General features: G+C 33.3%; 1 protein-coding gene across 4 annotated transcripts in view; it reads left to right on the top strand.

Moving 5' to 3' along the window:
• Positions 1-20143, top strand: part of HYCC1 (hyccin PI4KA lipid kinase complex subunit 1) — a 97552-nt gene extending 77409 nt beyond the window's left edge. For 3 of the 4 annotated variants that reach the window (XM_055314698.1, XM_055314696.1, XM_055314697.1), the window contains one exon: positions 15132-20143. In XM_055314698.1, coding sequence (XP_055170673.1) covers positions 15132-15706 — 575 coding nt within the window. In that variant the 3' untranslated portion in view covers positions 15707-20143. Of the gene's footprint in view, positions 1-14047; positions 14344-15131 lie in introns of all 4 variants that reach the window. The other variant, XM_055314699.1, reaches the window with a different exon arrangement.
• The last annotated feature ends 5066 nt before the right edge of the window (positions 20144-25209 follow it).

The following is a 25209-nucleotide window of genomic DNA, read 5'->3' as shown; positions in this document are numbered from 1 at the left end:
GATAATATTGTTCCTACTTAGGAAATCTGGGAGACTTATGTCACAGGGAGTGACGATGGAAAATTCCAGCTTAACCAATAAATCATTTTCAGTCTTTTTTATTTTTTAAAGGAGTGTGCCAATTGTTGAAATTTCTTTAAGAAGACATGAAAGAGGTAGTAATATTTGCCATTATTAGCAAGGCAAATGATGCTATGATATAAAACATATAGAGGCTAAACATACTTCAGTTTCTTCAGTGAAAATTACACTACTGAACGGGACTAGATTACAGGTAGAAAGTCATTTACTTAGTATGGTGGCATCTTAGAGATCAATTTTATGTTTTGTCCGTAAGAGGTGAAATAGGCACAAAGACAGTGAACCAGATCATATGGGTCACTGTAGCTGTAATTGTTCCCAAACTACTACAGAAGATGCGAGAATGAATTTTAATTCCTTTTCCACATTCCCTTCTTGCTCCGTAGTGAATGTATGGGAAATGAGAAAAAAATATATAGGTTCTGCAGTTAATAATATGAAATATTGCAGTTTGATTGTATTTGTGCATGTGTATGTTACAGAGGTGTGTGTATGTGTCCATGCATACATTTAACAGAATAAGATCTTTACCCTGTAGTAAAAAGAAGCAATTTTCTAGAAATATTTTATAGGAATAAATTGCCAAAATAAAGAGAAAAAAACTACTTGAAGATGTTGTATCTATTAGAGTCTTACATATCTTCCAGGGTCAATTTTGGCTACAATTTGAGGGATTGGTCCTGTGTCTTAAGGCTATGGCCTCATTAAAGTAATCTTCCTTATCAACTGCCCCCTACATTCAGTCCGACCTTCAAAACTCTCACACTTGGGCAACTCTATTTATGGTGACAAAAAAGTCACAGATGAGAATTTAGAAGCGAATGAACTATAAAAAAAAGGAAGTCAGTTCATGGAGCAGATGTAGAATATGGCTTATCTTGTTTACCACTCTTGTATAGTGTGAATTCCCTTTATCCAATGACCAAAATATGCCTACTCTAAGACACTTATTTATCTCTACAGGTAGGTTGCATTCTCCCTTTTGACAGTAGTCTTGGTTTTCCTTGCCAGAGTAGTATTTTTCATTGTTATCCTGTCCTGTTGAATTAAAAACTACTGTTTTCCACTTTTGTGATCCTGATTCCTACTTTGAAAACCTTATTATTCTGAGCTCTCTAATTGACACTGGCTTCTTGTGGGGAAGATAGGTAACTTTATGATAGCTGTTAAATATATAGACAATTCTCAAGTTATAAATGGATTTTTAAGTTTGTTTATATATATTTATTCCATTTATATGTTAATTATATAAATTTTAACAATTTAATTTATACATTAGTTTTTGTGGAAACAATGTTAAAGGGTTTGTAGATTTTGGGGTGACCTACAAAAGCCTTTAATCCCATAATGTTTCTGAATCATAGGATGTAAGTTTAATTTATAACTGTGTGAAAACACATTTAGAGTTTCTTTATTTGATAAACCTCTGCATTGTTTGCCATTCCACCTGTATTGCTACCACTCCCTTACTACCTCAACCCTCCCAGAAGGAAGGATTTCTTCTCAGACCCCAAACTATATCATACAATAGGAACATGGAATATGCAACTTTAAGACAGTGATGATGAGAACTGAGGAAGGAGAAGGGACAAGAAACATGAACTTTAAGGAATATTCCTTTTTTCCCCCCTTTCTCTTTGTTATCACCAGTACCAGGAAAGAAGAAAGCAGTTGGTCCTTTTTTCTTTCCTTCGGTCTCTTTCCTTTTTCTTTTTTCTTGTATTTATGTCTTTTTAAAAAATGGAGATATAATTGACATATATTAGTTTTTGGTGTACAACATAATGATTTAACATATGTATATATTGCAAAAAAGATTACTACTCTGGAGCCTACCAGGTCTAATTAATATCCATTGCTACACATAGTTATACATATTTTTGTGTGTGTGACGAGAACTTTTAAGATCTACTCTCTTAGCAACTTTCAAATATACAATATAGTATTAACCATAGTCACCTTATATCCTAACATCCCCAGGACTTACTTATTTTATAACTGGAGGTTTATACCTGCTGACTATCTGTACCCATTTTGCTCACCACACTCTGCCTACCTCTCCCCTGCCTCTGACAACCATCAATGTGTTGCCTGTATCTATGAGCATGGTTTGTTTGTGTTCTACATGTAAGTGAGATCATGTGGTATTTGTCTTAATCGGATTCATTTCCCTTAGCATAATGCACTCAAGGTCCATCTATATTATTGTAAATGACAGGATTTTCTTCTCTTTTATGGCAGAATAATATTTCATTATATATATATGGCACATTTTCTTCATCCATCCATTGGTGGACTTTTAGGTTGCTACCACATTCATGTCTTTATTTATAGCCTGTCTTTTTTTTTTTCCTTCTTCCACCCTGTCTGGGGAAATGAGGGAGAGGACTAAATGAGGTTCTCCTGTGGAAGCAGCCAAGCAGAACTTTCTTTTTTTGTTTACTTTCTTTCCATTTCTTTTTTTTAAGATTTTATTTATTTATTCATGAGAGACACACACAGAGAGAGAGAGGCAGAGACACAGGCAGAGGGAGAAGCCGGCTCCATGCAGGAAGCACGACGTGGGCCTTGATCCCGGAACTCCGGGATCACGCCTGAGCCAAAGGCCGACGCTCAACCACTGAGCCACCCAGGCGTCCCTCCATTTCTTTTTATTAGTAAAGAATATAAATAATTAAGCCATATGAACATATTAGTATGTTTGCATATTTGAGTCACCCAAAATTATACATGCTAACAAATATGTTAAATTGGAAAAATTAATCACATATATTCTTTTGTCTTATTTGCAACAGAAAAACTAATTTTCCTTACAGTAATAGCTAATCGATATTTTAGTGATTTTAAAATTAATTTGGAACAGTTTTAATTTCTTACATTAAAATTCTTGTTCTGGGATCCCTGGGTGGCGCAGCGGTTTGGCGCCTGCCTTTGGCCCAGGGCGGGATCCTGAAGACCCGGGATCGAATCCCACGTCGGGCTCCCGGTGCATGGAGCCTGCTTCTCCCTCTGCCTGTGTCTCAGCCTCTCTCTCTCTGTGTGACTATCATAAAAATAAAAATAAAAATAAAAAAAATAAAATTCTTTTTCTGGGCAGCCTGGGTGGCTCAGCGGTTTAGTGCTGCCTTTGGACCAGGTGGTGATCCTGGAGACCCGGGATTGAGTCCCACGTTGGGCTCCCTGCATGGAGCCTGTTTCTCCCTCTGCCTGTATCTCTGCCTCTTTCTTTCTCTCTCTCTCTCTCTCTCTCTCTCTCTCTCTCTCTCTCTCTCCCTCTCTCTCTCATGAATAAATAAATAAAATATTAAAAAAAATTTTTTCTGAGCTCTTCTAGAATTTATTGCAGATCCACCATTCTTTAAGAATTATCCAAAGCTTATATTTTAATAGAAAGCCTTCTTTTAGAAGGTAAAAAATTAATAGCTTTAACACTTCCACACATTTCAGAACATTTAATCCTTGTCATGGTCTTGTTACTATTGAATAACAACCCAGTTTTCTAGGATTGTATTTTGACCAGTTTTATTTGCTTGGCCCTCTATTTATTATTTGATAATAAGAGTAGGCTTTATTTTTTAGAGCAGATTTAGGTTCACAGCAAAATTGAATGGACCCTCAGACCATACCCCTCCCATACACACATATGTCCTCCTCCAATATCAACACCCTGCACCAGAAAGTTATATTTGTAAGGTCCTGTAATTTTAATTTTGACTAGAAAGTGTATCCTCATATCAACTAAAAAGGGTGGCTTTTAAAGAAAGGTTGGTTTCTATTGAGATATTAAAGACATATTTGACAATTAGTATGTTTGCCTAATTTTCCTTCTTACTTGATTATCTTAATATTGTACTGACATGGCTTAACTTGTGTTTTCAAACTTTTTAAACTTTGTATATAAATTTCTGAGAAAAGTTTAATGACTTTATAATTCCATGCCAATATGTATTATGTTCGGAAAGTGAAATTACAATGTAGAACTGCTGCTTTTAATTTCTAAGGATCATAATTTCAGAATTAGTAGTTTTATTTACATATTGTTAATTATTTTAAGCACACTGTTTCATTTAGTGTATATTTTTAATTTTTTTATTTAAAGATTTTATTTATTTATTCATGAGAGACACACAGAGGCAGAGACATAGGCAGAAGGAGAAACAGGCTTCCCCAGGGAACCTGACGTAGGACTCGATCTCAGGACTCAGGATCATGCCCTGAGCCAAAGGCAGACACCCAGCCACTAAGCCACCCAGGCGTCCCACATTTGTGTCTCTATTTTAAACCTAGATTTTCAGACCATCTAGAGATTGAAGGCTATTTAGAAGGTACAATTTGAAGGTAAGATGTACCTAGGAAAGGTTAATAATAGAATAAGCATTTGAAAAGCATTAAGGTAAGGGAGGAATGAATAGATTATGACCATAGCAAGAATCAAAGTGAAAATTCGGATAAGAAAAAGAAGATAAAATAATTAGATAATTTATTAATTTTTAAAATTAATAACCAAAAGGCAATTGTATTAAATATTTATTTCCTTTAAAAAATAAATAGAACTAGCTAAAAGGAAAACAGAAAATATTTCTCTACAATTATGCTTCAGTTCTATAGTCATTCTTAAATGTTACTTCTAAAAGCGATCTTCATCATTTACCATTTCAGCTATAGCACTTTTTCTTAAATCCCTGAATGATTCTTTACTACTTCAAGATTCTACTATACAATCTATACTTGTTTATTTCTTTGTAGTTTTTTCATTCCCTCTCCTCTTCCAGAGCAAATTTAATTGCTTTTTTTTTTTTTTGGTCTGTCTCCCTATTACTGCCACTATTATGACTCATTCTTCTTCTTCCACTTTATAAAGAATTACCTATATTTGGAACAAGGTAATCAACTTTTCTCCTTTCTTTTAAAATGCCACCCCTTTGTTCTGTAAAAGCCCCCTAATTAAATTATGGTTGCAAATAATGAGTGCTTGTAATTTTTGCCAACTGGTTATCTAATAAAAAGGCTTATCTAATGAAATCTCAATTCTTTATTACTGCCCACCATTCTTTCTACCTGTGCATTTATTTGTTAGATAATGAGGCAAGTCTCTCTCTCTCTCTCTGACTATCATAAATAAATAAAAAAATAAAAAAAAATTAAAAAAAAAAAAAGAAAAAAAAAAGGGATCCCTGGGTGGCGCAGCGGTTTGGCGCCTGCCTTTGGCCCAGGGCGCGATCCTGGAGACCCGGGATCGAGTCCCACATCGGGCTCCCGGTGCATGGAGCCTGCTTCTCCCTCTGCCTGTGACTCTGCCTCTCTCTCTCTCTCTCTCTCTCTATCATAAATAAAAAAAAAAAAATTAAAAAAAAAAAGATAATGAGGCAAGTAAGTGAAAAGCATTTGGTATGCTTGAAAGCATTACATAAAGGCTGATTGTTAACTCATCAAGAACTATTTACTTTGTTTTATTAGCTATACCATAACTGTATTCTTGATAAGTTTTTATTAGCTAGTGAATGATCCTGCGATTGATCTTTCTCATAAAATGATGTTTTTGAAATTTATAGTTTGGATTTTCTCAGTTTGAGATGAACATTTAGTCTGAGTTAGTATCAGACACAGAAGTAAACATGTGTTATATAACAGTAACATTCAATTTAATAATTTTTTTGTAATTTTTGTAGACCTGAAATATAGTACCCTAATCTAACATTTATATTACCATTATAATCAGGACTTTTTGGAAGGTTGTTTTATTTTTTTTTTAAGTTTTTTTTTGGAAGGTTGTTTTAATACCTGTTATCTCACTTAATCCCAAATTAATGTGAAAATAGAATAGATTGAATCCATTAGATTGGATTTCTCATATTTACCTGTTTGCAACAGGTAAGCATCAATAATAACAATATTTATAAACTAGATCCTTTGAATTTTGCCCTACTTTTGGTCCTGGCATATGTTAAATGGTTTATTTTTATAACATTATATTTCATTATTTTGACTTAGGGGATCCAAGATTACAAAGTGTTAAGTAGTGAAAAAGAAATAAAAATGAGAACTATGTATATTTTTTACATCTTCAGCATAATAATACAAAATAAGTACCCTGGGAATTTTAGAGTATTTAATTGATTATATGAAATGTTTCAGTGAAAAATCAAAATACAATTTACATAGATTAAAGAAAGGGAAGTTTCATGTTATTATAGCAGTTTTATTGCATTTTTAATATTAAGTTTCTATTGAATGGATGCCAAGATATTTAAATAAATTTAAATGATTATTTAAATGATTATTTAAATTTAAATGAACTCTGTTATCAGAGTTCAATGAGACCTGTAATTATGTTTTTTAAAAATAATGAAAAATGTAAAAAAAAAATAATGAAAAATGTGATTAATTTGCTGAATGGTTTAGTACTAACTTATTAGATGAGAAAAGAAAAAGAACAGAAGAAAAAGATGCAGTTCATGTTGGAAAATAATTTATTGATTTAGAAATTATTGATTATTGATTTAGAAAATGTTAATAAGTTTATTATATAATAACATATTGATGAAACAGAACATTAACTTTCCAACTGTTGAATAAATATGAATAATTATAAGAGGTATATTTCAGTTAAATATTTTAAAAAATAATTATATGTAAATATTTCAAAACCCTTGAGGTAGTCTTTTCCTAGATTCCACAGATGAATGTCATAAATCTTGAAACATTTATTTTGTGAATCTGATTTTATGACTTTATAAGAAAAGCATTTATTTGAGAAAATTGCTAATAGTTACAAAAGCATTTTGAAAAAACACAGAAATCGGGATGCCTGGGTGGCTCAGCGGTTGAGTATCTGCTTTTGGCTCAGGGTGTGATCCCAGATTCCCAGGATCGAGTCCCTACATCAGGCTTCTTGCATGGATCCTGCTTCTCTTTCCTCTGCCTGTGTCTCTGCCTCTCTTTCTGTGTCTCTCATGAATAAATAAATAAAAATCTTTTTTTTTAAAGAAAAAACACAGAAATAATAATTTTAAACTCAAATGTGGCAAACTTTTAACGATTGGCTATTGGAAATTCACACCTACAAATAGAAATGTATAATGCTAATGTTTTTATTTTAAAAGTTGTCTTGTTAAGAAGATTTAGAAAAAGTTATCTGGCAGTTTTATAAAAAGGTTTAAATGTTTTTAGTATCATTTTGAGACGCTTCATTATTTTCAGATTCTAAAATGCTATTTGAGGAACAAATTTTCCTTTCCCAATATAGATGATAAAACATTTGAACCAAAAATAAGCATTTCCTTTTGACCAAAGTTAGCATCACATGAATTTTAACTGGCAGTCTTTTTTTTTTTTTAACTGGCAGTCTTGATATGGAACTTGATACTCATGTAGGACAAAATAAAATATTAGGAAATATTAGATGACTCAAAGAAAAAGGACCTGTTAACCAGAGCTAAAATATCATGTTGTCCAATTAACACATATAAACATTAAAGAGGAAAGTCTCAGAATCCTGGCTTAGCCAACTTTAGAAGAAAACAACAACAAAAAAATCTTAGTTTATTTCTAGATTAAATAAAATACTTTTCTACACAGAGAAGCAAAATATTTCAGAATTATTGGTCTTATGAGGCAAAAACACTTATTTGTAAATTATTGTGTTCTACATTTTTTATTAAGGAGGCCTCATGAGGAGGAGAGGAGTTTTTGCTATAGTTAAGGAATTTATTATTATTAAGGAGGCCTCATGAGGAGGAGAGGAGTTTTTGCTATAGTTAAGGAATTTATTATTTAATGTACCTTGTCATTGAGCACCTACCTTGAGCACTACCTTTTTAGGAGCATTTGTTAGACATTGCACACAGAGGAAGAAATAAGTTTTTGTAGGTATTTTTGTAAGAGATCTTGCTTACCTGTTTTTGATCTATCTGGTCATGAGGATCTTTAATCATCAGGAAGGATTCACCTGGTCCAACAGCATCCATATGTTGCAGATCTCAAAGGGATTTTTTTTTTTAACCTGAGACTTAATAAAGATGACAAAAGAAGTTATTGAGAGTGACTACACCCACCTCAATAAGCACTGTATCATTTGTTATATACACAACAAAAGCTAAAGACTTGACTGATCTTTACTTAAGAAAATTGGGAATAGCTCCTAACCCAGTATGTTTTATTGTGTTTTTCTTTGTGCCCCAGGCTGCTCTTTTCTTGCCTGGAAAGTCTACTTCTGGCTTCAGGACCTGTATATCTAAGTCTTAGTGTTTGTTAACATCCTTGCTCAGAGTACAGCCCTTTAACTTCAGGGTCCTTACTTTGTGTTTCTGTGGCAGCTTTGATTGCCTCTAAGCTGCTTTACAAATTCCTGGCCCAGGTTGTAGATTGTTATAATGTTGTTGTTTTTTCTAACCCAGGGCACACTTCATGCTCAATATTGTCTTACACAAATATGTTTTCTGTTGATAAATGCTAATAAAATACACACAGTCTTATCTATATTCCTGTCAGTGGCTGCCCATTGCAATCAGAATGAAATCCAAGCTCCGTGCTTTGGCATAGGTGGCCCTAGTCATATGATATCTTGCCTATTGCTTTGACCCCACTGGAAGACCTCTCTCACCTTTCTAACTCTTCAACACACCGAGGAATTTCCATTTTAGGGGCTTTGTCCTCCCAATTTGAGTAACTGAGCCAAAATTTAAATGATGAGTAGGTGGCAGCTTGAACTGTCTTCTTCCACATCCTTGAATAGCCAGTGATTTATCATCATTCAAATCGCAGCTCAAATGTCCATTCCTCAAAATGGTGTCCCCAGACCACCAATCTAAAGACTTTCCTTCTTACCACGCTTCCTACTCTTTCCCAATATACTTATTTCCTTCATCACATTTTCCACTATCTAAAATTCTGTTGTTTCCTTAATTCCCATACTGCAGTGTAAGCTCTGTGAGAGCAGGGTTTTTGTCTGGTTGGCCATTGTATCCCCAGCACCTAAAACAATGTCTGGCATATAATAGGTGCTCAATAAATAGGAGCTGAATGCCTGAATGAGTGAAAAATGATAAATTTATAATAGAGATTGAGCAATTCATTCCTTCTTTTTTTGAAAACCGGTGTAACATGGTAGTAAACTGGGTAGAGGGGTACTCACTTATAATCCCAGTAGTTAAAGAATTATCATTTTAAAGGTTTTTCCCATATGTATATGTCTTTTTCATAGTTGTGTTCTATTTAAAACGTTCTGATGTTCTATTTTTGTTCAGTTAACATTGTCAAACATTTTCCTAAATTCTCCTAATAAATCCAATTGTTTTAAAGGCTACATAGTACCACATTGAGTTGATATTCCATCGTTTACTTAATCCCTTATTATGCCAAATAATTTGTTTCTAACTTTTTGCTATTATAGATAACACTGCAATGAATAGCTTAATGAATATAGATAGGATTTTTCTTCCACCGAATAGGATAAATTATAAACATAAACTGATTGGATTAAAAGTATGGAGTTGTTCAGGTATATTATGACATTTAAAAAATTTATATCTTATAAATTGTAAAGGAATGTGTATCACTTTCTTTTAGAGTTACTCTAAAATACTTTTCATAATGTCAGTATTGTATGATGCAGACATTTAAGGATTAGATTAATTTTTTTAAAGCTTTCGCTTATTTTATTAATTTCATAAGGGAATTTGTAAGTAAGTGCCTTGGGTCATAACCAGATTCCTTTAGATTTACAGAGTAGTCTGAATACAGAGCTGTGTAAATTCTATGAATAAATAAATTATTCCTTTACTGTTGTCACTTTTAGCAAATAAGGTAGCCATAAAAAGAAAAAAAAAAAGCAAGAATAGCTAGAATAAGAAGTTTCATGAGTAATGGAATAGATATTTGGGATTATAAAATTACATATGAAGGAAATCACAACTTTTCATGATCAGTTTTAATGATATTTGCAATTTGTTTTACCTTTTTTTTTTTTTCTCAAAGCCAGAAGAAGTTTTATAGGGAGAAATGATTTGAGTGCCTTTGAGAACCAATTTGGAAAAGTCTATTAAAAGTATTCTTTAACTCTCCTAATTTCTCTGTGTGGAGAGAAGTTTACCTGTTTATAAAGGTCATACAAATAAAATATTCTCTGAGACGTTTCTCTTTGGATCTTTTTTGAACTTTTCGAATTATTTGAAGTCAAATGTAAGTATTGTTTTTTATAGGTATAAAACAACTATGACATCTTTTGCATAGATTTAAGTTTGAGGCTTTTGAACAGATTCTATTTTCTTATACATTTATATTACCTTACAACATCTCTTGTAATTTTTTTAAAGAAAGATTCACTTCTTCTCCTTAGCTATGTTATCCAGAGGATAGCATAATAAAAGAACTGTAGATTTAAATATATATGGCATTATTAAGCATTTTACTAAACCTGAATTTGGAGGTGGCTACTTTACTTTTCCAAAACAAAGAGACTTTACTTTCTCTGACATCTAAAACTTGTTATTAGTATAAACTGTATAGTATATTTCCCTTTTTACCTAGTCAAGTAGCACATTCCTAGATTACCTTTCTTTTTTTTTTTTTTAAGATTTTTTATTTATTTATTCATGAGAGACACAGAAGGAGAGAGAGGCAGAGACACAGACAGAGGGAGAAGCAGGCTCCATGCAGGGAGCCTGATGTGGGACTCGATCCCAGGTCTCCAGGACCACACCCCAGGCTGAAGGCGGTGCTAAACCACTGAGCCACCAGGGCTTCCCCCTAGATTACCTTTCTCATGTCTTCTCACCTTCATTTATTTTAATAATTTCACCATGTAACAGGAGATTCATTTAATTTATCAGACAAATATTTATTGGGCACCTACTATATACAAGCTACTTTTTTCAGGTATTAGGTATGCAAGAGTGACCAGAAAATCCCTGCCCTTGTGGAACTGATGTCTAGTGGACAAGATAGAGAAATAATTGTAGTTTAGAGAATAATTAGGCGCTTAGAAGAAACAAGGTAAGGAATAGAGTATATGAAATATGGAGGATATTGAAACTCAATAGGATGATCAGGTAAGGTTTCACTGAGAAGGAAATTTCTGAGAAAAATCTGAAAGGAGGTGAGCCATGTAGGTAGCTATGTAGGGAAGAACATCCCAGGCCTAGTTGGAATAGCAAGACCAGTAAGAAGATGTGTGCAGGGAGATTGGGTCACATATAGGGGAAAAAGTTGGAAAAATAATAGAGAACAATATCATGTAACAAATGTTTGAGTCATATAGTTATCTTCATTTCATAATTTTCCTGAAAATTATATTTGTTCTTTCTAGCTCTATACAGAATTACATGCTTTTCTTCTGACAAAATTACCTTAATAAGCAGTTTAAAATTTGCCACTTTTACCGTTTTGAGTGATAACATTACATAAATTAATCAAAAATTTGTACCTGTGGAAAAACATAATCTCGTTTTTCTACTTGCCATTTATTTTAATAGTTTAAAAAATTTTAATATCATTGTTTTTGTAGCTACAGATCTTGACCAGTATCCATCCCAGACATGTGGCTGGCAAACCCATTGCCTAGTACTGCTTTATATATTATTCCTCTTGTCATTTTCTAGTTTTTCTCACAAAATTTTCATCATTGCAGCACCATTTTAAATTGATGATTTTCACTGATGTCTTTTTAAAAATAAGCCAAGTTTAAAAAAATGAAGAACTAACCTTGAGAGTTATTGGCCTGTTTAAGTTTTCTTGCCCACTTCTATCTGCTCTTGCTCTCTATTCAGCCAAAATAAATTATTTGCTCTCTATGAGAAGACCAGGAATCTAAGCAAATAAGTTAAACCTAATTGAGGGATGTTAGAGTATATTTAACTCAAATGGACTTTAATGAATTGCAGAGTTAGATTTTGTAATATGTTAGAATGGGCATTTGAAGTCAAGAGATTTTACTGTTTAGCCTACCCACTGAATAGTTATTAGCTCTTTCTAAACTTCGGTTTCCTTGTCTGTAAATGGGAGTCATTGCCTAATTCAGAGAATATAATTGAAGAATATATACGAATGCTTTAAAAAAAACTGTTTAGTACCATTCAGTGTAAGTAGTGTTGTTTTCTATTAGGCCACCTATGCTTATTTTTTATGTTCATTGGCTTTGCTATGTCTGGATAATTTCTGCAGCTTATCATTTTTTGGGGGAGCAAGATGGTTCCTTTAGTAGATCTTTTGTGAAATTTGCTTCTGTAAGGTAAATGGACAAGTCTTGCTTGTCACCCAACAATGCCATGGTGATTTTACTCTCAGTTCCAGTGGCCTCTGGCATTTATCTCAGTTAGATATTTACTTGCCCTCACTTTGAAGACAGCTGTTAGCAAGGGGAAGTAGGCCTTGTTGGAACTTTTTAATCTCATTTAACCTTTATTAGAGGTGATACTACCTCACCAACATGCTTTGGCCTGTTTAGGAAGTAAACATTTCATTTCAAGAACCTTCAGTCAAAGGTTTATGAAGCACTAGTAAATGGAAAATTATTATACCAGCACATTGGCCCACCAGTCCAGGGCAACATGCAGCTTTGAGGGCCTCCTGAAGTGCATATTGCTGCTGGGTATAGAATACCCAGGGCGTTCATAATAACTTTTGCATTAAGTTTTCAAAATTTGAAAGAATTTGAATAGAGCAGTGGTTCCCAAAATTTGCTGCACATTAGTCACTGGGAACTTTTAAAAATCCCAGTGTGTGGGTCATACCTCATACTAATTAAATCAGAATGTCTAGGGTGAGAGCCAGGTATCAGTAGTTCTTAAAGATTACCAGGTGATACTAATTTGTAGCAAAGCTTGAGATCCTTAGGAGTGTGTGGCTCTGACCTCCATTCTTTTACAACCTATTACTGTTACACATGCTTTAGCACCATGAGTAAGACCTTGATAATCCTATCATGAGAAACATTTGAAAGTAGTAGGTAATGTCTCTCAAGCAGATTTGTGTTCTACATTTTTTAAGATATATACTGTTTTACATAGTCTTATGTTGTTTTGAACTTTAATTTTCATTACTGACCAAAGGTAGATATATTCATGTTTTTTTTCCCATTTATTACAGATATTTCCTTGACAACTTTAAATAAAACCACGCTTTGTGGTTTAAGATACCGAAAAAATACCTACAAGTAATAACTATTTAGGACTTTCATTCTTTTGTTTTGATTACAATGGCTGTTTTCAGAATAAAGGACCAACAGCGAAGTTGGTCCTTTTTTATTTTTCCAAGTCCATTTTAATTTTTCTCCAGTTTAGTAATGAACTATTACAAGCTGGCCTAAATTTATGGTATGAGTATGAATCTGAAGGAGTAGACTATTTAATTGTGTCACAGCTGCATTAATATTTGCCAATACACACAATGATTGGTGTGTTAGACAAAAACTGTACTTGCAGCATTGCTAACCATGATATTATGAATGAATAATCATTTTCCCAGTATTGTAGTTTATTAAGTCAATCTCTGTGTAATCTAATAAAAAAATAGAATTTTAAATATGTGAGGGGAATTCCTAAGTGTTTTGGTTCCTAATGTTGACAAGAGCTAGAGTTTTGGCTGTACATCCTGGAACATTTGCCCAAGGCTTGACCTAAGTTCAATGGTCACGATGTTATCTTTAAAACAATAGAAATTCTATTTTAATTTATTAAAAAATTTCTGTTTCATGGTCTGTGTCAAATATGTGTGTGAAAAATGTGCAGAACATGAATTGATGCTCTGTGAGTTTTTTCACTGTCATTTAAAATTATAGAATGTGACCCTACTTGTCTCCAATACTGTCAGAGTGATGTAAATTATAGAAATTTCTACAGTGCAGATATTTGACTTAATCCATAACATTCAGTCATCCAGTTTTTGTTTTGGGTCTTTTGTTTTTCTTGTTTTGCATTTTTATTTTGTTTTGTTTTCAGCCATCATTTTGTCTTATCATCTTCAATTCTAGAGCAACCTGACAACAGTAATGATACTACTGAATTGGGCATCCTTGTCATTCCTGAGATTAGTGTCACAAATGTGGCCGGAGAGAGAACCGGGAATGGGGAAAAAGGCAGAACACTAGGAGACATTGATGCTCAACATATACAGGGTGTGCAGGAAACAGCCACAGATCCTAGAACTGAGAGCAAAGGCTTGCCAGAGATCAGGAGGCAAAAATCTGTAAGAAAAATGATGGAGGATGGAATAAACTCACCTGGCAGAGTGCAGTTTTAGCAGAGCACTTTCTAGCTGCCCTCCAAGGTATCTCATGGCAAAGGACCACTGCTGCATGTCTTAAGCAACAGTTGCACAATCACAAAATTTTGCATGTCATCTAATAATCAAAATGCATGAATTATGCACCACAATTTCTCAATGATCTAATGCTCTTTGGAATGGTTGTACCTATATTTTCTCTGAGTAAATTGTTGTGAAAACTAAGGCAGAAAATTACTTCCAAAATAATATTCTGCTTATGTTTTGAGATCTGAAATTATTTTTTATCTTTGTATTTTTGCCATCTTTGATTTGAAGGATAATGTTTATAGAATTTTAACAAGTTTGAGCTCATGATAGTTATGGTCTATTTTTTTTAATCTAAGTAAAATAATCTAGAATGTAGAATGCAACCTTTAAAAAAAATCTTTAAAATATTTTAACACTATTTGTTTTTTAAAGTTCCTTGGTAAGAGCTTTGATTTTATACTGCTTTGCTACCGGGGAAGAGTTTATCCCTAGTTTAACTGTTTGGTATTTTTCCTAATTATTTCTGATCTTTTGCATGTAAGAGAACTCTTTCTAAAAACACGGGTCGGGGTGGGGGTGGTTTATGGCATGCTTTTTGTTTAATATACCCTAAATTACTCTTATTTAATTACAATGAACTATTTTTTATGTTTTATAGAATGTTTTGATTTATCTAATTTTGGTCTATAATCTGTTACTTTATGTAATTATGCTAAAGTTTATAATTGATTTGGTATTAATCGTGAAACAAGAATTACTTAAAATACTTGATATTAATTAATCTTTGTTATTTCTTTGTCTAGGAAATACGGAATTAACAGGTCAAGAAGAACTGATGGAGATATCTGAAGTTGACGAGGGATTTTATTCCAGGGCTGCATCTAGTACTAGCCAGTCTGGTTTATCAAACAGTAGTAACAATTCTAGTAACAAGACAAGTGTAGGAAAGACTCAGAGACGCTCAGCAGGAAGCAAAACTGGAGGAAAAGAAAAAGAAACTACAGGGGAGTCTTGCAAAGATCACTTTGCCCGAAAACAAACTCAAAGAGCCCAGAGTGAGAATCTTGAGCTTCTCTCTTTGAAGAGACTGACATTAACTACCAGCCAATCTCTCCCTAAACCTTGTAGCCATGGTTTGGCTAAGACTGCTGCAACTGTGTTCAGTAAATCCTTTGAACAAGTCAGTGGTGTCACAGTCCCACATAATCCATCATCTGCGGTTGGCTGTGGGCCTGGGACAGATGCCAATAGGTTTTCTGCTTGTAGTCTCCAAGAAGAAAAGCTTATTTACGTTTCTGAAAGGACTGAACTTCCATTGAAGCATCAATCAGGTCAGCAGAGACCTCCTAGTATTAGCATTACTCTGTCCACAGATTAATTTGTAATAGTTTTCCCACCTGACCAGTGGATCTAGAGATACGACTTTCCTTCTTTATTGAAAGAGCCCAGGGTCTGTCATCCCTATTCCAGACAAGAGCCCTGATGTCTTAAGTTCTGAAGGCTACCTTGATTATGAAGGGAATAATGTGTAGGTTGCAGTAAGTTGAAATATGGTTCTGTTATTTCTTGGGTATGTTTTCCCCTCTTGATTTGAGTTTTTTTTTTCCTTTCTTATTTGTTTTTGTTGCCCTAAGATTGTCAGTGTAACAGTACATTTTGGCAAATTGGTCAGATTGGTTACATTTCATGAGAGGTTGTGAGTTCTTATTTTTTAATAACTCCTACTTTGGTGGTTGTGTCTTTGGCCTTTAGAGTCAAAGGGAATCTCCATGTATGGGAACTGTTTTTGAAAGAAGGAGGCAAAGGTACAGCTCTGGGAAATCAACAGCTGATGTGAAGCATAGCAGTCTGAAAAACAGGCACATGAAAAAAACAAAAATGATGTTTATGAAAAGTGCCTGATAAAAATGTTTATAATCAGATTATCCTTCAGATTAGTGGAATTATTTATATGAAGCACTGGAAAATGCCTACTAACTCAGTACTTAGACTAATTCTATAATTCCAAGGGTTAGGTAGAGGAATTTCTGTTGTTATCTTTGGAACATTTTTATATTAAAAGATTGCTAGTAGATGTGTAGTTTTGAAGTATTTGATCTGGATTTAGGAGGTGAAAATCCCCTTCAATTCTAAAATGTAATAAGCTATAAAGCTGACTTTCCCTGCTCCTTGACTTTGGAAACCCTAGGTAGGTTGTTTACCTATAATTCAAAGCACACATCATTGACGACTTCCTGGAAATCATTGAAAATCGTGCAACACAGCTCTCAAGATACCAATGTCAACTATATAATACTGAATTGTTTGTTGGAAAATGAAGGATATTAGGTAAATTTTTTGTTTATAAAATGTCATAAAAGAAAATATAGAGAAATATGGACAAAGGACATTTATATATTAAGTAATTTAGGTTATTTGTATTTGTGTTCTTAAAATTATAAAATGTGAAAAAAAAGTTTTGTTTGTGAACAGGCCTATTTTAAATATTGTTATGATAGAATAATCAATGTAGTTGCCCCCAACCAAAAAATAAAAATTAAAAAGGCAAAATGGCAGAAGCTAAACAAACCAGTATGTACTATGGAGAACCATGTGACCTCTAGATAGACATAAAAGTTTGGTGTTTGCTAGTGGTGGTCATTTTGGCTATGGTTGAGGTTCTCTGTAAATTAAGTATACTTAACTAATAAGTCAGAGGGAGAGAGAGAGAAAGCAAGAATGAGGATGAGAGTAAGTTGATTAGGAAGGAAGACCTAGGACATCCCCTCTTTGTCTTTTTCACTGTTAGTACACAGTAGTTTCCTTATTCCCAGTCCCTAGCTGTGGTCACACAGAACATACTAGTTTTCATTTTGTGCCTGCTTGTGCAGAGCTCAAATGTAAAAAATTTGTATGTCCTGAGGAGTACTAAATCATACACCATGAATGTAATTTTGACCGTAACTGCTTTGGCTACCATTTTAAATCTAGTTCTTAAAAAAAGCATGAACTAGTTTTTATTCATTAATTCTGAATAGAATATGGTTTTTAATATAAGTGAATTTGAGGTTTTTAGTTCCAGTAATAGAAATGGAATAAGATCTATTGGTATATATTCTAATAGTTTAAAAAAAAAGACAACTAGGCAGTGAAAGTTGAAACTGTATTGATTTAACAGGAATCCTGTGTACAATTTAAAATATTTTAAGGGGATCCCTGGGTGGCGCAGCGGTTTGGCGCCTGCCTTTGGCCCAGGGCACGATCCTGGAGACCCGGGATCAAATCCCATGTCGGACTCCCGGTACGTGGAGCCTGCTTCTCCCTCTGCCTGTCTCTGCCTCTCTCTCTCTCTCTCTCTCTCTGTGACTATCATAAATAAATAAATAAATAATTAAAAAATATTTTAAAATGTCACTGTGAATTTCCTATTGTCTTTTTGTAATCCTTTAACAAAGAATTTCCCCTAAGCATGTAGCTACTAATAGTATTGATAGTCTTAAGAACTAATTTAGAAGATTGACATTTTAAGCAAGTTAAAGTGCTTAGGAAACTTGTAGAATAAGATTGAGGAAACAGCTAGCACAAATGAGAGATCAGATTTTAATGATCAACTGCTGTAATGATCTTCATTTTGGTATTATTCTAGATCATTGCTTCTCCTATGGTCTGAGGACCAGTAGTAGTTGGCATCACTAGGGCATCTTGTTAAAAATGTAGAATTTCAGAGCCTCTTTCGATCTATTGAATCATAGTCTGCTTTTTAACAAGATCATCAAGTGATTTTTATGCACGTTAAAGTCTGAGAAGAGAGTATCAAAGTACAAATTACCTAATATTTAGAATTCTCAGTGTCTCACAATCCTAGATCAAGTATGTTAGGTACTAAATATCGTAATCTTCATTGTTTTTAACAGCCAATGAATTTTTTAATAGTGCCCATGATACTTATTAGATTCTTTAATTCTAAATTTTTAATGATTTTCATTTATTTTTACAATAAAATGTAACATTTTATATTTTTCTTGTTAACTATAAATGGAATCAGCTACAGATGCCTACAATTTTAATGAAAAGGGTACCACCCTTTTATACAATGCAGAACAAATCTGCATGTGTATATTCTTTTAAAAACTCTGAAGGCTTACTTAGTGGAGTGGATCTGAATTTTTGCTTCAAATAATTTGTAACAGTTGATTTTCTGGGATGCAAAGCTATGTTAACAGTAAAATTATTTTATAGTACCTTTGATACTGTTTCAAGTGAGGATTATACATTTGAAAATTTTTATAGCAATTATTAATATTGGATAATGCTAATCCCTTTACTCTCTTCCCATTCATCTTTCCATATTGAGTTGAAGTCATATTTGTAGGTTGTTTTCTTATGAAAATCCTAGATGTAGCCATTTGGTCACAGATCTCCTACATATCCAGAATAATACCCTTTACCACAAGAAGAATTCTGCCCCAGAATGGGTCCTTATACCCCATACTTCGAAAGATCTGAACAGAAATTGTAGTTCCATTCCACAGTTTAAGCCATTAGAGGTTCTTGAAATTACCCAACCTCTTACTCTTCAAATACCCAACTACTGGGATATTCTATTGAAGCTGGGCCCCAGCATTTGCCTTTGGAATGAAGTAGGGAGAGAAACAAAGTAGAATTTTCAAGAGGATCCAGGACAGTTGAGCACCCTGGAATCCCTTGTACACCACCATGGAACTTTTTAAGGCAGCTCTGTAGACTTGAGGGGTAGAAATCCTCAGTCCTTAAATGATGACAATTTGTTTTGAAAAAGCAATATTTCATGGCCATTTTCAATTATGAATCAACTGCTTAGCAAACATTACCTACATAAAAACAAGTTGAATTAAAGGGAAATATATTTTTTAAACCAAAATAGATAAAAACAATCTCAGTTTTAAGGGATTATGCCTATTTGGGAAGAAAAAATTAAAATGTTAAAACTTTTACATTTAAATTATAAGAGAAAAAATGTACTCTGAAACATAATTTTAAACAAATATTTAAAATAAGGCTGTTTAACATTTGAGTCTATAGGCACAATAAATTTACACTTTATTAAAGGGAAGCACATCAAGGAATCTATGGTAAATAATGTGACTGAAAAAATGTTTTTAAAAAAGCCATTTAAAAGAAGGATAATAATTTGATGGGTATATAAATTAAGCATTGTAGATAGAAATTAATGTAAAATAGTATCAACCCAACCTTTGGATGAAAAATAAAAACTCACTATTTCTTTAATTAGCATGAATTTATACTTTTAGATTAGTTGCTTAGTAAAATTATACTCAGTGCTTTGAGTTATTCACATTTATGTTTAATTTTGTTAAATTCTTTATCAGAACATAAATATGTTGTCTTCTGTACTTTGTAATTTGTGCATATCTAAAGAGACTAGCAGTGAACATTTTGGAAGATGTTTTTGTGTGTTTTTTTAATAGTAGAGTTCTAGAGTACTTGTGTCTTGATATGAAGTTTCTATTAGTAAACTCAAGATCTTATTTTGCATACCTTTGCTTCCTCTAATGTGGAGTTTTTTGTGTACCTCTTATCTTCTAATCATATAGTGATACTAATCTTTTCATAGTAAATATACTTGTTTCTAATTGTATTCCTAGAGTTTACATTCCTGAAGAATAAACTATGACTTTGCATATTTTTATGTGCTCCCTACCTTTTTAAGGCTATGGAAATAAACTGGAGTTTAGCTTTTTGAAGTTTTGTATATTTGTGTAAATGTTGTTCATATGCAATACTTTATACAGCAGTGTTGCCTTTTGTTTTATTGAAAATAAAAACTGAAAAAATATTTTTTCCAGATCGTTTTACTCATTAAAAAATGTCATCATAAATTTTTGCAAAAGTCATGATGTGGAGGAAGAAAGTAAAGGAGGAAGACTTAGGTGAGGTGAGCCATTGAGAACTTTTGGGAGTAAGCCATAGGACAAAGACATCTCATTTCTGGCTTTATGTTTTACCTTGCTCAGAGATAGGAAGTACAATAGGTCTATTGGTGTCTATCCAAAAGAAAATGAGCTCCATGGGTCATGAGCGATTGATGGGTTATTTATTATACCAGAAGCACGGGCTAATTCAGATGAGTTACATATTTTGTAGAACTTTAGATAATTATATTTCAGTGGTAAACTGAATGCTGTTTATTCTATTAAAAACATGGTAAAAAGCAAGTTAAGATTTTATTTATTTATTTATTTATTTATTTATTTATTTATTTACCTGCCAGGTAGATAAAGATGAAAGAGATTGATATTAGTATTATATAGGTGTGGGAAAAACATTAGTCTCCAAGATAATTGGCAGGACAATTAGTGCAGCTAAGTTGGTGAGCAATTCAGCAAGATCTATCAAATTTTAAGGTGTACATACCCTCTGACCTAGCAATACTACTCTTCTATGTCCTTCCATTCTTTATATTCTATAGAAATTTTAGCATAAATGCATAAAGGTATTCATTGCAGCATTATAATAGCAAAAACAAACGAAACAAAAAAGGGAATCTAAATGGCCATTAATAGAGGAGAATAAATTATGGTACATGCATATAGTGGAATAAGATGTAGCTATTAAAAACAATGCAAATCTGTATGTGATGATTCAGAAAGACTATATAATGTTCCCTGAAAAAATGTCATATATATGTGTATGTATGTGTATGATCCCATTTTCATAAAAAGTATGCAGAACATTTAATATGAGCGTTATTTTTGTATGTTTCTATATACATATATAGTATATATAACATGTAATATGTATATAATGTATGTGTGTATATGTATAATATATAATATACACATGTACACAAACATATGTTTGCTGGTATGCAGGGAGAAAAGCATTATTTTTCTAAGCATGATCAAAGTATAGCCTACATTAAGAAAAAACTGGCACTTTTAAAAATAGAGATTCCTGGACCTTGTGCTAATCCCCCTAAATCAGAATCACTGTGAAGCGTGAAGTATGGAAACCTATATTTCTAACAAGTTCATCAGTTAATTCTCATACTAACTTAACATTTGGCCTAATAGCTGATAGCAATGAATTGATTATTTTTGTATGTCTGGTAGTGGTTTGTAGTTAGAAAAGACAAACTTCTTTTAAAAAAAATAATCGATTAAGTTTTAAATTGAGGTATAATTGACATATAATGTTAAATTAGTTTCACCTGTAACATAATGGCTAAATACTTGTGTATATTGAGAGATGGTCACCAAAAGTCTAGTTAACATCCATCACCATACATAGTTACAATATTTTTTCTCTTGTGATAAGATTTACTCAATGTTAGCAATTTTCAAGTGTGTAGTAGAGTATTATTAAGTATAGTCATCATACTGTACATTATATCCACAGAGTTTATTTATTTTATCCCTGGAGTTTGTACCTTTTGGCCCCGTTTACCCACTTTGCCCACCCTTTTTCATCCCCACCTTCTGACTTAATTTCACTTAGCATAATGCCCTCAGGATCCATCCATGTTACTGCAAATGGCAAAATTCCCTTCTTTCATATGGCTGAATACTATTCCATTGTATATGCAATTGGCCCTTGAACAACACAGGTTTTTCTTTTCTTTTTTATTTTTTTGAACAACACAGGTTTGAACTGCATGGGTCTCCTTTATGCAGATTTTTGTCCAAAAATATGGTACTGTAAATGTATTTTTTCTTATGATTTCCTTAATATTTTCTCTAGCTTACTTCATTGTAACAATATGGTACATAATACATATAACATACAAACTATGTATTAATGGATTTTTATGTTTTGGTAAGACTTGTGGTCAACAACAGGCTAAATTTGGGGGGATTCAAAAGTTGGAATGGGGATTTTCAACTGCATGGAGGGTCACCACCCTTAACCCCTGTTGTTCAAGAGTCAGCTATATACATTTTCCTAATCCATCCATCCATATCAATGGACATTTAAGTTGTTTCAGAAAGGACAAACTTCTTGAAGAGATCTTATTAATAAAAGCAAAACGAAGTATGAAAACTTACAATAGGAGAGTACACTGCTTTGATGTGCTTAGCAGTGTCTCAGAACTAGAAAATTAGATATTAGAGGTTTGGGATCTGTGCTCAGATGGTTTAAGTAGGTCTGTCAAGAGAGGAAACTTCTCAGATTTGACAAAGTTAATGAAATTAACTTTGGATTGGTGGACACAGTAAGCAAGGGCCTTGAAAAATCTTGATAAACTATTGTTTGATAAACCAGCTGTTTGCCCAGGTAAGCAAATTATTGTCTCCATCCTATCAGAATTTCTTTATGCAAACAAAAAATTACGGACAGTTTCTGTTTGGTTTTTTGTTTGCTTTGTTTACAATCCTATCTGTCCTAGGCAAAGATTTTCTGGAATAAACAACTAAATCATGTTGACACAAGTGAGCTAAAGTTTTATCTAAGTCATATTGATACTAATGATTTCAGGTCTGTTTCTCTCTTCCTATTCAAAGATTGTAAGTCAATATTATAAATACAGCATATTGATAATGTCTCTTAGTGACTTCTTATGGTTCTACTAAAAAACTCAAAGATTTCTTCTAGAGCTTCTTGACTCCTATAACATTCTTGGTTCCTACTTGGTAAGTGCTCTAACATAATCCTCATTGCAATGCATTGTGATTATATTTCCTTACTCTCTTCCACACTGGACTATTGCCCTGTGTGTTAATTTAGTACATCTATTACATAATAGTAAATAAAGATTTGTTTTGCTAAATAGAATGTGAATTCAATCCAGGAAATGCGTGACAAATAAGAGATCTGTGTTGCTCCTCTTCTATTCAAGAGAATTCTGGGAAACTCCTTTGATTCTCCAACATACATCCACACAGAGATAAAGGTGAAAGTTTAAAACCTGACTACTTTGGTTCTTTACAGTGTATCTGCATAAAGGTTTTTTGAGAGGCAGATTACGATATATCATTTTTCAATATTTAAAGTAATGAATAGCCTGAAGATTTTTCTGGGTTAGCATTTGAAATTTATTTTTTTTCTTCTATTCTTTTCTTTGTATCTATGCTATTCAGGAAGTAAAGTAGGAAAGACTTAACCTCAATACTGTAAATCCTCACTTCTTGTTTCATTTGCTTTCTTTTATGGAAGCTACAAATATATTTAACTTTTGTATCCTAGGTCCATTACTGCCTAATGAAGGTTTGTAGCACATTTATCTTAAAACTTTTACTCTTTTTATTTAGCTGAGATGCTTTTCCTTCTATCCTGCCCCCACCCTCATGCTATAATTTTTACTAACATTTCTTCTCCAAATCTCTTAAAATATAACCCTGAGAAACAACATGTCCCCACTTCCTCTTCTGTTTCAATTCTACTCTAGTGTAGAATCTTGTTTCCATATCCAATTACATCCATCAAGTTGAATTTAATGAGGCAGGATGTCTGAAAGAAGGAGAAAACAAATGAGCAAGCAAGCAAACCCATGAACTATATTTATAGTAGGAAGAATACTATATTTCCCAGTTAACTGAGGAGGAAAAAACTGAGCCTGATTATACAAGCAGTACTGCAGAGTATGCTGGTATTAGCTAGAAGTAGACAGTAGTACTACAACCCCACTCAGTGATGGTATGGAGAGCAGTAAGGAAAGAAACTCAGGAAGTCACTAGAGAAATAAATCTAAGTAGTACTTCTTGTCTGCTTTGCACAGAAGGTGAGATTTCTAGGACTCCACCATCTTATGACATAGTTGATGAAGGACATGAAGTAGTAAGATAGGAACATGAATGATAAAATTTGGGAACTAAATGTAAAATTGTCTCAGATTATAAGAATAATTGTTTTCCACATAAATACAAAGGCCCTATTGTGAAGGAGATACTAAATAATCAGATGGTCAAGTTGATTCTGAAGATGTTGGCAGATCTTTTTTGATATCCCAATCCTTGTTCAATCAGCTTATGAACAAAGTGGCTATCCTGGAAAGATTGGGGCTTTACATGGACTTCAACAATATTGCCCTCCTTTCGTCAGGACTACCCTAATTACTGTGACTGCTAAGAGCCCAGTCTGCAGGCAGGAGGGACCAATCCTTAGGTGTCATTCCTTAAGGTGAACAAATAGTTGGTTAGTGCCAGGTTGATGCTCTTTTCTCCAAAGAAGCAGCTATTCTTCCTCATAGACTGGACAGTGTGAATCTGGATTTAGATTAGCCTTCCCTATATGCTGTGCTTCTGTGTGCAATGCTAAACAACCTGTTTATCATGATTTTCCTCAAAATGTTGCATCTAAGGAGCTTATTTTATAGTGTAAGAAATAAGGTAGAGGAGGAGTTCTATCTCCAGTAATGGCAACTATGTAGTTAACATCAAAATTTCCATGGACAACTAGGTAATCTGAAAACCATCTTTTTAAAATATAAAAATCTCAAAAGCAATCCCAGCTTAGGGCCCTTCTTACCTGAAGTTGTTGGCTGATTCTAGAAGAAGTACTTAAGGGGATAAACAGTGTTTTTTACTATCTCTGGGAAGATAGGAAGATAAAACTTGGATACTAGTGCCTGCCAAGTCATGGGAGAGAGCCTGGGTTCCCATGGTTGGGTGCCAGACCCCATAAAGATCCACCAGAGAAGTAAAAGTTACTTGAAAGTACATTTACCACCTCCTCTACACACATACACAAGGACTTATCATCCCTTGTTCCTGAAACTAGATTAAAGTAATCCTATAGGTGCTCAATAATAAACAAATGAATACTCCATGATGGAAAAAAAAACTTCATCATTCTACAGTTTTTCTTTTTTTTTTTTTTTTTTTTAATTTTTTTTTTATTTATTTATTTATGATAGTCACAGAGGGAGAGAGAGAGGCGCAGAGACACAGGCAGAGGGAGAAGCAG

This window comes from Nyctereutes procyonoides, unplaced genomic scaffold, assembly GCF_905146905.1.
Source record: "Nyctereutes procyonoides isolate TBG_1078 unplaced genomic scaffold, NYPRO_anot_genome, whole genome shotgun sequence".
Taxonomy (NCBI): domain Eukaryota; kingdom Metazoa; phylum Chordata; class Mammalia; order Carnivora; family Canidae; genus Nyctereutes; species Nyctereutes procyonoides.
The sequence above is the reverse complement of the archived record's forward strand: the minus strand, read 5'-3'. Positions and strand labels throughout refer to the sequence as shown.